General features: G+C 53.4%; 4 protein-coding genes across 4 annotated transcripts, besides 2 other annotated features; 1 reads left to right on the forward strand and 3 right to left on the reverse strand.

The window, feature by feature from the left end:
• Nucleotides 1-1,491: 1,491 nt before the first annotated feature.
• EKO05_0004124 (uncharacterized protein) lies at nucleotides 1,492-3,250 on the reverse strand (the record flags this gene model as incomplete). The annotated part of the gene is made up of 5 exons (XM_038938697.1): nucleotides 1,492-1,548; nucleotides 1,597-2,031; nucleotides 2,083-2,551; nucleotides 2,608-2,854; nucleotides 2,914-3,250. The coding sequence occupies 5 exons, from the start codon at nucleotides 3,248-3,250 to the stop codon at nucleotides 1,492-1,494; spliced, it is 1,545 nt and encodes a 514-aa protein (XP_038799937.1).
• A 669-nt stretch (nucleotides 3,251-3,919) lies between these two features.
• On the reverse strand, nucleotides 3,920-4,441 carry EKO05_0004125 (uncharacterized protein; the record flags this gene model as incomplete). The annotated part of the gene is made up of 2 exons (XM_038938904.1): nucleotides 3,920-4,372; nucleotides 4,433-4,441. The coding sequence occupies 2 exons, from the start codon at nucleotides 4,439-4,441 to the stop codon at nucleotides 3,920-3,922; spliced, it is 462 nt and encodes a 153-aa protein (XP_038799938.1).
• An 870-nt stretch (nucleotides 4,442-5,311) lies between these two features.
• Nucleotides 5,312-6,579, reverse strand: EKO05_0004126 (uncharacterized protein; the record flags this gene model as incomplete). The annotated part of the gene is made up of 2 exons (XM_038938913.1): nucleotides 5,312-6,313; nucleotides 6,364-6,579. The coding sequence occupies 2 exons, from the start codon at nucleotides 6,577-6,579 to the stop codon at nucleotides 5,312-5,314; spliced, it is 1,218 nt and encodes a 405-aa protein (XP_038799939.1).
• Nucleotides 6,580-8,522: 1,943 nt separating this feature from the next.
• Nucleotides 8,523-8,554: a tandem repeat.
• Nucleotides 8,555-8,928: 374 nt separating this feature from the next.
• Nucleotides 8,929-8,984: a tandem repeat.
• Nucleotides 8,985-11,687: 2,703 nt separating this feature from the next.
• Nucleotides 11,688-12,053, forward strand: EKO05_0004127 (uncharacterized protein; the record flags this gene model as incomplete). The annotated part of the gene is made up of 1 exon (XM_059636317.1): nucleotides 11,688-12,053. The coding sequence occupies one exon, from the start codon at nucleotides 11,688-11,690 to the stop codon at nucleotides 12,051-12,053; it is 366 nt and encodes a 121-aa protein (XP_059492300.1).
• Nucleotides 12,054-12,080: the final 27 nt, after the last annotated feature.

The following is a 12,080-nucleotide window of genomic DNA, read 5'->3' on the forward strand; positions in this document are numbered from 1 at the left end:
GCACCATGACATGCCCGCACCAAAGGCAGAGTGGCATATGCCTGAACTACAAGTGTCTTTCCGTAGTGTGCAGACCATGTGTGCTCTACAACCTCCCATGTTGCTGCTTACATAATTTTGAGAGTATACGCTCTTGGGTGCAGTTTCAATTGGACGAGCAACGTTGTAGTGGCTGAGCTGACGGCACGCGAGGCTCTGCTCACGATGCACATTAAGCAACCACAGCACACTGAACTCTCAAATTCCAGATAACTATACACCGAGTGTTCGATCAAGTGGCAGAATCATTCACACTTCCATCCCAAGGCCGATTAGGAGCACAGCAAAAAAACCGATGTAGAAACCAAGACCTCGAGCGGCACAAAGTTTTCTCCACGATTCGCTGTCGTTTCCTGCTTTTCTTAACTAATCATCATATTGTATCGGACATATATATGGTAGGACCCTTTTCTTCTTTTTTTCACGGCCGATTTTGTCCAACAGGTGTTGTTCTCAGTATCGGGTCAGGCTACGCGTACCATTCTTCAATCCTGTCTACCTTCCAGTCAAACCGCAGTCTACACTCAACAACACAACACCTGTGTTGATAGCTAAGCTTAACAACGCCCACTGTCGTCTTCACTGGCTTTAGAAACACCCACTACCATAAGATCGACGAACATAGCTTGAACTCCAAACTTGACGGTGTTTTCTATCAAGGAGTCCATTCGCATCATTCTCAGAAACTGTTTATCTGAACTATTTCGCAACAACAGCTTTACATCAACGCCACTTTGAAACCAAACTCCTACCGCAACCGGGCAATTCGCCGAATGCAGAAAAAGAGCTTGATTCAGCAACACGTGCCAAAGGATGGGTTATGGCATGGTCGACGCAACGTTTATTCATATTGAAGGATATCAGGCCGATTCGATGGCCCAGTACGGGACTAGACCACCGAAAATGGCACTTCACTAGATTCTTTTCTTTGAGCATCATGACTTCTTCTTGGCGTTCCAACACCCTTCGGCATCTCCAGAGCTTCGACGATTAGCACCGGGGCGTAACATTGCGCCGCGTGTGCGGAGCCCTACTGGACCCGCAGATCTCGAAGTTCATCGTCATCAATCACCTACGTACGCGATGCTGGCACGAAATATGTCCTCCTTGCTAACGTGCACTTTTTCTCGCTTACGATGTCTTTTGCCTGGCAACGGATACCCTACTCATTCGCTTTGGTCAATTGGAGCCGCCACTTGCTCGAGCCATGTCACGATTTCGCTGGAGGAACGTAGGTTTAGCACCTTTGTTAAAAATCTTTTAGACAAAACAATATGTACTCTCTTGGTAGCGAGCACGCTCTCCGGAGCTCTTTGGTCAGTGTTCAAGTTCGATATACAGGGCGCGTTTGGGATTTCGGCGTATATGGTAGCGGTGTGTGCTACATTGATACCCTTGGTCACGATGGGGATGGATAAGCCACAGCGACTGAGCCGGTGCAATAAGCACAGTCTAAGTCTGTTCAAGTCGCATTCGGGCTACAACCATAGCAGCAGCCAGGTATATAGCCTGAAGCCGCGTCAGTACAACAATCAAACCGTCTCGGAATTTACTTACCGCTGAGACAAAGTAGGGCAAGCCCAACCCAAAACCTCCAAGCTCAATAGCCCTGATCCACAAAGACGCCATCAATGGGGCTCCAACGAGTGAGCCCAGCGTCTTGGTGAGCATGACAATGCTGAAGTCTTGCGTATCCGAGTCGCCAAGCGCTATGAGCTGAGATTTGACGAGCGACATGGTAAACACTGGCAGAGCTGAGCCGAGAGCATAGATCATCAGAGCTGCCAGCAACATCCAGAACCTGAACGCAAGAGCCACACACAGCACACCAACAACGGATACCAAGATACTTGCTTCAGCTCCCAGGAAATTAAGTCGGACTTCAGAGCCATGCACAGCTCTAGACGACATTGACTTGCGGATGAGACGCGGAACGATGATTGCGAGTAGAGTGAAGTTGACGATCGCTTTTGCTGAGAGCATAAAGCCAGCCTGTTTACACGATCAGCAAATGCTCAAGATGTGATCCGCGAGCCGATGTACCTGAGAGAATGTCCACTCGTAGCGTTTCGAGATGTATTGAACGAGAAGCTTCGTATCCGAGCTGGCAAGGGCAGTAAGAAAGAACGAGCAGAGCAGTATTTGAAAGTTTTGACGCCCTCTGATCAAGCTTGCCAACTTCCGAGCCGCTTGCACAGTTTCTTGGACAAAGCCTTGAGGCTTCTCGAACGCATTGGCGTAGCGGCTTGAACTACCTTCTCTTTGTTCAAGAAGTGGTCCAGCTTCTTCGATATCGTCGTTGTCAGGCTTCCTAGACGACTGGGAAATGTTGATCAGAGGCGGTCTCATCGTCTTAGGCAATAGCATAACCGTCGGTATCGCACAAGTCAAGAAACCAATATTGAGCCAGAAGGGCAGCCATACGTTCCAGCTCATTGTGACCGAGGCAAGTGTGGGACCCATGAACGACACAACATAAGATGTCGAACTGATGTACGAAAAGTAGGACGCGCTGTACGCATGGTCAGATTCTTCGACCGAAGAATGGTGTCAAATTTGACCACTTACCGCTGAACATACTCACCAGCCAACGCAGATGTCAACGCGAAGATCGTCGACTGGAAAACACATTCACCGCCCAGCACAGCCAGGAATGGCCCTGCGATGATGGCTTTGATCGGCAAGACATGAGCGAAGTACCCTATCGCGATAGCCCACACGCTCATGAACATCCTCGGAATGAGGCTGCACCATAGCACGATCCGAATTCCGAATCTTTCCGCAACGAAACTGAAAGGTATCGTCACCAGGAAGTCTGGTCCAGGCCTGGTCAGCCAAGTCCAAAACAGCTGGCAGTTGACCGTCTTCACGTACCGCACACGACCAGCGTAGTCTCCATGACACCCTGCAGCCATGCTAGTCCACGTTGGACTTCATCAATTTTGCAAAGCTTCTCCGGTACGGATCCATCGCCTCCTATGACGGATGGATCGTGCAGCTCATAGTGCTCTTGACAAAGCCTAAGCTCGATAATGCGGTTTAGGGGAAGCGTATAGAGTACCGCCGATAGATGCACTAGGATGAGCAGCACGATCAACGGCTTTATTGAGTGGCTGCTTTTTCTAGATGTAGCTTGCTCGGGGGACGAACTACGAGAAGCTACGCTCAGCCCGGCAGGCAGCATCGGTTCACGGCCTGTTAAGTTTGCCATACTCCTATTGTTGGGTGATTTTGGCGTAAAGTGTCATCACATCCAAGCTTCAACGAGGTGTTACAGAGTACGAAACTAAGATAACGATCACGTGCTGATCCGTCCAACACCTCCCATCGATAGCAACAAGCGCTCAAACGCCGTCAAAACCCAGCAACTGCCGTGAAATCCATCGTCCTCTGACAGCCTTCCAACAAAGCAAAGCTACACCGCAACTCCATCTTCCATTGCAGCCTAATCCGCCACACAACCAGGGCTAACCCAGCCAATACGATCAGCAGATGCGCCACACCCTTACCAGCCCCTGTAGCCGCCTCACCCAAATTTCCCCCTTTTCCAATCGCCAAACCACCTTCTAGAAACGCGTGTTCGCCCCAACCTTAATGCTCCGTTTCCCATAAAGGCAAAAAAAAAAACGGCGCTCGTATTTGCAAGTCGCGCCTGCGTAATCTTGGCAGCCCCCCTCCAAATGCCAATTTGCCTCCCCAGATACGTGTTGGCGGGCTGTGGTGAACCTTGCAAGGGATGGGCCAGTCTGAAAATGTGACGGGGCAGACGCGGGGAGCGTAGTCAGGGATCCCGACCAGGTCATTCCATTGCGCCTGGCGGAGACCGGATTTCAAATGTGCATCTGGAAGCCCTGCCTGCGTCGGGGGGCTTGGTTTTACATCACATCACGCCCTGGCAATATCCTGGACCGTCGCGGACGACGCAGCGCGCCCATGTGGGGTCTGCGCAGCGGTCTCCGCCGTGGTGTGATAGGCATGTGGATTGGAGTTGCTTGTTTGAGTGTTGGATTGCTAGGGAGATGCCTAGGGTGAGTGCGGTTGTGGAGAGGATGAGTAGGAGTGCGACCACAACGATCTGTGCTCTGTACTCTCGCCATCGTTTCCGGTATTGCATCTCTGTACCAGAGTCTAGGGATATGTAGCTTCGCCGCCATGGTATGGATTCGAGTATGTCGAACGACTGGATGGATGCTGGTGACGGTAGTGCCGAGGTTGGGTCCTGGTCGGCATACCGTGGACACAGGACATTGTTGGCGAATGTAGTCTCATCGTCGATGTAGGGCGATAGTGGCATGTAGCCCACGCTCGTGGGTCTGGAGATGGAGATTGGTGTCTTGTGCGGTTAGTGTGTTGTCGCATAGTTGCTAAGACAGTACAATTTCCTTGGACTCACAGGTGCCATGCTGAAAATACTGGTTCAACCAGATGAGCAACGTGCATTCTGAGCGCGCGTACGAAGAGCAGCTTTAAGACTCGTGTGTTGCATGAAGACAAGTGAAACGCGCATCAATCGTTCAAGATGTACGAATGGGTTGAATCTACTTGCCCACGAGACTGAAACACCATATCGCAGGAACCCCAGGAATAAGCGAGCAGGGAGGATGTTGCATGGAACACTTCTGGTATTGTGACCACATTCTAATAACTAATGCTCATCACGTCCCTTTCAGCCCCGCTGTCAAGTACAATCTGAGCCAGATGTCTGGAGCCACCTCATCACATCAACTACGCCCACAGCACCATGTATTTTTCCACCAGTCCGCCCGCTGCATGGGTTAAAGGAACGAAACTCTTTAGGAAAAAAAAAGAAGGGTATCTCTGCTCGCTTGAGCAAACAACACTTGCAAGTGAGCTCAATTGTACGGCATCTGTTTCCAATTTCAGCCTGTATGCTTGTTTCCACCGTTCGCACTCCCGCCTCAGAGCTGTCCATATTAAAGGGATATTGTATCCAAGATGCGAACGTTGTGCTCTGACCGGAACCGATAAACCAACGCAGCCTTAAGCTGGTGATGAACGACCTTGTTTTTTTGGAGGTCGAGGGGTTTGTAACAAAGGAAATGCTTGTAATGGATAGGAACAGGAAATAACTTCTTTGATATCGCAGAACAGGTAGAATAAAACGCTTGCAAATGCCAGACAGATGTGACGCTATGATGCTCATACATGAAGAGTTTTGGTACAACGGGGATATTCACGGTTGTAATCGAGACAATCCATGATGATTCGGAGATGTTTCAAAACAAGAATTGCTCCCAGCAGGGAGTGTTTTTTACATATGCTGGGGGTGCAAGTACGAGTTGTGATAATATTGTTGTTGCGATACGTTGGGTGGCAGCTCTGATGTCGGTGTCGATGGGTACATGTTGGCTGGTTGGGACTTGACGACATGACCGGCGAATTGGCCCTCACCATCAGGCGTGATTGGAGGGGTGAGACAGCCGTTGCTCATGATTGCACCGTAAGGCAGCTTTTGTGGCGTCGAAGGTCCATATTCTGAGACGTGCTTCGGCTCTTCGACAGTAAGTGTTGGCGGGGGTGTCGGCGGTGCGGCAGTTCTTTGTGCGTTGCGTGCTTGTTGCTGAAGGAACTCGTCGACAGTTGCGACGACACTCGAGAGATGTGTCGAGGCATACTTCCTTGACAGGACAGGCGAAGGCTGGTAGAGATGGTTGGAGAGGCCCATAACGGTTTGAGCATCGTAGGCACCAGCCCACTCTGCCGGCTTGGCTTGAGGGCGTTGAAGCACACACCTGGCGAGGGCGAGAGCAGACCTAGCAAGGACCGAAGGTGGTGTAGATACGAACTCCTTGTGGAACAGGGCAATCTCCGAGATGTACAGGGTCATATGCTCCACTTCGGCATCATACGGGGAGTTGGCGAGAGCGATCTGGAGAAAGGCGTCTACGGTGGGATGTCCAACGGCCCAGTTCAGGGTTTGCAGAACGTGCCATTCCATCTGAGTGAACATCTCGTCATCGTAAAGCGAGCAGCACATCGACTTCAGTTCCCGCACGGTTGGTACCCGATCCTTCTTGTCCCCGTACTTGGCGGCAATGAGGAGGGCAGCACAGCCAACAAGCTGGTAGTGACGCTTGTAGACGACACGACGAGAGCAGTAACGGTCGAGAAGATTGACGGCAAGGAAGAGGGTTTCGGGCAGCAGCTGGAAGGCGGCGTGAGCTTCGACCAGAAAGTCGAGGAGGTAGGGGCGCATGAACCACTGGATCTCTGTCTGGATATCAATTGAGTTGACGTCTGGCAGTGTCTGTGACTAGGCTGTGTTAGCAAGATCTTGCACGACATACATGAGGCAACACCAACCTCCATGTGCATCATGTGCTCCATAATGTCCTTCTGATACTCGTCGGCGGTTTGTCTTGAAAGCTCCTCTGCGATAGCCCGTTGTTGCATTCTGGCCATACTGCGCTGGCGTTCCCTAGCCTCAGCACGGAGAACGTAGATGCCATCATCGTGAGATTCTGTGAAATACGAGTCGCAGTGCCCGTAGCGGGATTGCGTGTGTTGGTGGTAGGCCATAGCTGGTAGTGCGGAGGGAAGTGTGAGATACCAAAGTCGCTATGGTTCTGGTGATAGGGAGTGGAAGGCTCGATTCGTTGGCCGGATTAGAGAATGGCAGCCTGGATAGGCAAGTGGTTGTCGAAGGACTGTTTATAGTTGGATATGTAAAGGAAGGTATCTGGACCGTGATTCCCGGAAGCTTGTGAGGCGGGAATATAGCAGAAGCCTGGAGCACGAAAGGATATTAGTTCGCGTTCAACTGGGTTTTTGCGCGCGACGGAGTGCATACCTTGAAGAATTAAAGTATTAAGATGAAGAACGAATGAGGAGCAGAGGAGAGGAGAGGTACAGTAGAAGAAGTCGGAACGCTCGAGCCCCCTGCTAATTGCATCCAGGAGCTAGATGAAATTGGGCGGGTTTGATGTGGGGCGAACACTACTGTGAAAAGGGATACAGAGCACGAGCTAACGAGTCTGCCAGGGTGTGCTGCTGGGTACTGGAATGCGAATGATCCCAGTTCTGACAGCTACGGAGCTGCGCAAGGCTTAGTTTCTGGCATACAGAATGGCGTTCGCAGCAAGCTTACAGTGAGTGCAAATCTTCAATTGATCGAAGATGCAAAAGACAGGAGTGAGATGCAGCCGGTTGTAGGGCTTGTGTGCAGCATAAGAAACTACGGTAGTTTGGTCAGCACAAGTTCGACAGTCGATCGATAGCGAACAAAGGTGGCACCCAAAGAACCAGCGCGAGAGGGAGCCAAAAGGCTAACTGGTGATAACCGACGGCAAGGCCAGGAATTGCGGAATGAGGGTTTCGGCACGTTGCAGCCGAGTACCGTGACAAGTGCACAGATAGTTGAGCAACAGGGCTTCAGTGGCAGGACTGACAGGCCGCAGGCGAAAGTGACGAAGCGTTGTACAACGTTTGCTACATGCAGCGTAATGTTGACGCAAGACAGTGAGAGCAACATGGTGAGCAACGCTCTCGAACCAAAGCTACTAGTTCCAAGCTGCCCGTCCCAAGATGGGCTGAAACGCAAGTCGTAGACGTGACCGGGCATGAGGTACTACAGCGTCAAGATGGTGGCACGCGATCTTGTATGAATTGTGATGGCGCCGCGGGCTCTCGAGGGTCGTGATTTGGCGAGACACGTTCGGTCGACGTAGACGAGACACGTTCGGTCTACGTAGACGAGACGCAATCCGATGGAGCGTACGGTATGTGTCGCCCTTGACCCAGTCCGCCATCCCTGACTGACCAACCGCACTGTGTGCAACACCAACGGCCACAATCCCATTGTCTCGCCCTTGTCTTTGCTGGGGGTGATGCTCGCCCTCTCGCTGGGGATGATGCTCGCCCTTTCGCTGGGGATGATGCTCGCCCTTTCGCTGGGGATGATGCTCGCCCTTTCGCTGGGCCTGACTTCCTATACTGGCATTGTCGTCTTGGCTCGTTGTGGTGTTCATGTTCATCGTGGTCTGTGCCCTTCTGTCCGTTCCTGCTCGGGATCCGCGGATGGAAGAAGGCCGTGATGGAAGGTGGCACCCTATCCGTGTTCGATGCAATGACCGAGGCACACGGAAGTCGACGGCAACGAAAGATTGAGACATGGACCTACCTGAAGTTCCAAGAGCTGACACAAGCGTACAGTAGAGTCACACGAGGCTGGTCGTATAGGAGTCGAGTCTGGCAACGATGGACCAAGGCACAGCGAAGAGGTTCTCAACTATCTCTGCGGCCAGCGAGAGGACAGGAGGGGTGGGCGGGAGGGAATGGGAGGCTGCAGGGCACAGAGTGGTCTGGTACGCTTCAGGGTATCCTATTCGTAGAGAGACGGTCGGGGTGGGGGAGGGAGCAGGAGGAGGAGGGTTTTGAGGAAAGATAGGGCCGAAGATTTTCAGCACCACATCAGATCCAAGAGACTCCGTGCTCGACCGTGGTGGGGAGAGGATGATAAAGAGGAGGTGAAGGGGAGGTGAGGAGAGGATGATGTTCTTCAGACGGCAGAGCTCTCACCAAACGACGGGCTCACAGCACGCCCAGGAGCCAGCGTGGGCCCGCGCTCGACAGGCTTGGAGCGAGCCGGGCTGGCAGGGCTAACCTTATCGGCAACGTGAAAGCTCATAACCTTGGAAGGCAGGGAACACCAGCCAACCGTGGCGTGTTCCGTCCGGCGTCGTGGATCGCTGGCGTTTTGCTCAATGCTGCTGGCGGCGACCAGCCAGGAACACGCAGAACTCGCAAAACACGCTTGATATTGCCTGCACGCGTCGTAGCCCGTAGCTTCCGCAGAGGTGCGCCCTCCCCATCACCGCCTGTCTCGCGCACCGTCATGCCGTAGCCCCCAACTGCAACTAATGCCTGACTAGCTGGCCAACGGGCTGCGAGGAACGCGCTGCTGGGCTGGCACGCTGGTAGCTGGCTGTCAAGTGCGCGAGTCCCCGCCTGCTCGAATGAGACCTTGGGAGCGTCTCCGGTCAGTGTGAAGCCAACGCATGCAGCTACCGGGGTGCGTCTCTGATCGCCGGCCAATGTGTCCTCGTCTGCGCACAGAAAACATGTTGCTTTGCATGCTTTGAACAGCCAAGACAGTGAACGGGCAGTGCTGCCGCAGCTCACACGCTGCAATCGGCAATCGTGGTTCCCCTGGCACGTCCTTGCGCCAAGTGGCAGGAGACGCCTCAGAGATGCCTCATCGTCATCAAGTGGTGATGGATCATTTGCTGGAGCCTCCTGGCCCGCTGCGTTCGCGGGTGCGTACAGATGCTTGCGGGCTGCTGCATCGCCTGGGGTGGCACACGTGAACATGTACACGGTCGAGTACGCCGTCTGCAAGCAGCTTCAACACCAGCAGCCGGGTGACCTCACAAGCTAGGCTCCCTACAAACACGCAAACTCAGTGCATGCGATTCAAAGCTTGGAAACCCAGAATGCCCTCCGCTCACGCTTCTTCCGCGTAGTGGAGTCACTGGAGTGCTCTAAGAGAGACTATCGCACAACCATCGGTACCGAGCTTCGTAGCCCGAGTAGCACCGACCTCCTTGCTGATGAAGCCACAGGCCCGGCCGTTGAGGTGATCCTATCGCTCTGTACGAAGATGGTTGCTGCGTGCTGCGGTTTCAACACACACAGGAGTCTCGCCAGGTGGATCGTTTACATGCAATCAACTGCAGCTTGCCTGTTGAGCAACGCGTCTGGCAGCACCAGACAGTGCCTCTTCATCTTGCGAGATTGCCAAATCCGCATCCCGGTGCTCAAGCCCATGTTGCCGAACTGGACTTGAAGCTTCCAGAAATCAGCCGTGGTCGACCTTCCCTTGCAGGAGCTAGCCACTCCTTTCGCGGGGTTAGGTGCATGCATACAGTATGATCCGGTTGCCTCCAACGAGCTTTGTTCCGCTGCGTCGTAACAGCACTTGCAGAAGCAATACAGTACAACGCCTGACGCTGACCGCAGTGGGGCCCAAGGCTACAGATCGTCTCTACCGTGCCTGTTTGCTTCCATTGCTTGAGCAAGGCAGCACCAGCACCCGTTGCAGGCATATGGCCGAGACTGGGCAGGGCAACCCTTCAGCTCCATGCCCGTCCCTGCAACTGCATCAAAGAACGTCAATTGGCGTTTCTGCTGACGTCTGACATACGATGTGACGATTGAGTGAAATTGGCAACTTGTTGCGTGCGGCTGGCGTGTGGGCTCATGGCTTCCAAACGATAGATGCTAGCGCCCTCTTTGGCCAACCTGGAGTCCTTCACGACCTTCGGGCGCCCGTCCAAAAGCACCGTTGGAACGCAACAATCGGCAACGCCTTCTCTTGGTCTGACTCTCGCATGCAGCTAGCACTCGTAGCCGGCTTCCGCGTACCGTGTCTCGTCGTTGAGCCAGGACTGCAGCTAACTTGTCATGTCCTCGGTCTATAACACGACCGCGAATACCGCGCGCGTCTCCAAGGCCCCTGATGAGCCTCCATGCACGCGACCACGCGTGCGATGAAAGTTTTACCTCCAACCCATTTTCGTTGCGCTCCGTTCCACGCCTTGTCTTGTCCGACTGCACACCGAGTCTATCGACAGATGATCCGTGGGCTCAGTGGGCCTGAAGCTGCAGCTACCGTGGACAACCGTCGTTGCTAGCAAATTTGCTCAAGACTTTTCATCACGATTCATCACGGTGCGGGCCTTGTGAGCAGATCTTCACGCTTTTCCACAGCAACCAGACCGTCCTGCGCCGAGCGGCGTGGTAGCACTGCGGACAACGGGCAACAGGCTGCGTTTGCGGATGGATCCCCTACCGCCGGCCTCGTCGCTTACCTGGTTGTCTGGGCACCGCAGGAGCTGACAGATCTTGTGCAGCTTGCACGACGGTTGAAGAGCAAACTTTGCAACGTTTACAGACACGGCTGCTGGGGGCAAGGTGCATGTTTCAATGTTTGCAACACATGTCTGCTCCACATATAGCTCAACGAGAATGAAGCCGCGAAGCTCGGCCGCGCCCTGACTTGCAACAAGCACATTTAATGATTCAAAGGGGCGCAGTGACGCTGCAACGCGGAACTTGTTACCCCGCTCGGCGGTCAAAGCGCGATTCCTGAAGCCTGAAAGTTCAGCCAATGCTTCAATACGGTATTGTCACGGAATTTCTTTTTCCTAGTCCCGCTGTACACGCGTTGGAGGCGTAATGCTGGAGCAATTGGGGTCGCGCGTTCACGCGTACCGCGTAAAGTAGTCACATAGTTTGCGCAGCGTCGTGACCAGCCTCTGAAACCGTCCATGGGACGCCCAAGGCGCACTGATGGTGATTCATGTTGATCTCATGCAGCATCCAGATGGCTGCACACCAAAGGGCTCTCAACCTTGGTTGCAGCCGACTTCAGCAGCCCAACTCAGCATTTCTACAGCAACGAGGTGTGATGACGTCCAGTGCAGGCCCGAGGCTAAATACGTGCGAAGTTTGTCGCAGCTTGTGGAAGCTGAACCGGTTCCTCGTCACGATAGCGCCCGTAGCGAGTCTCACAACAGTGTGATTATGCATCGTCACAAGCCGATCAACACGGCCGAAAAGAGGGGCTTCCGATAAGCGCTGAACGTGAGGAGCACAAGTCATGTTTGCGCAATGCTGAACCATCGGCCATGTGCAGTCACTCGGTTTGGAGGCCACCTCGACTGGCTGGTTGCGGCCTGCCTTGCCCGAGACCAGCCTTGATTGCGGCACCGCTGTTCACAGTTTTCAGAAAACAGCCCTGCCAGTGCAAAAGTCTAGAGGACGTAATATGCGATCGTAGTAAATGTATTACGTTCAATCCCCAATCAACCGCCGCACGCGTTTGTCTCAGTCGGCATTTGCAGCTCCAGCCGGCCTCTCCACCAGCTCACGTCCATCGTCCATTCTGTATGTGCCCATTCCATAATGCAGTATCTGTGAGAGCGGAGGGTCGAACGGATCGGTCTTTGGCGATGCACTGCCTGTGCCTGGAGGTTGGAGTTTTGACAACGTAGACAGGCATGACTCAGCCTTCACGCTGT

The sequence above is a fragment of the Ascochyta rabiei genome, chromosome 6 (assembly GCF_004011695.2).
Source record: "Ascochyta rabiei chromosome 6, complete sequence".
Lineage (NCBI taxonomy): Eukaryota > Fungi > Ascomycota > Dothideomycetes > Pleosporales > Didymellaceae > Ascochyta > Ascochyta rabiei.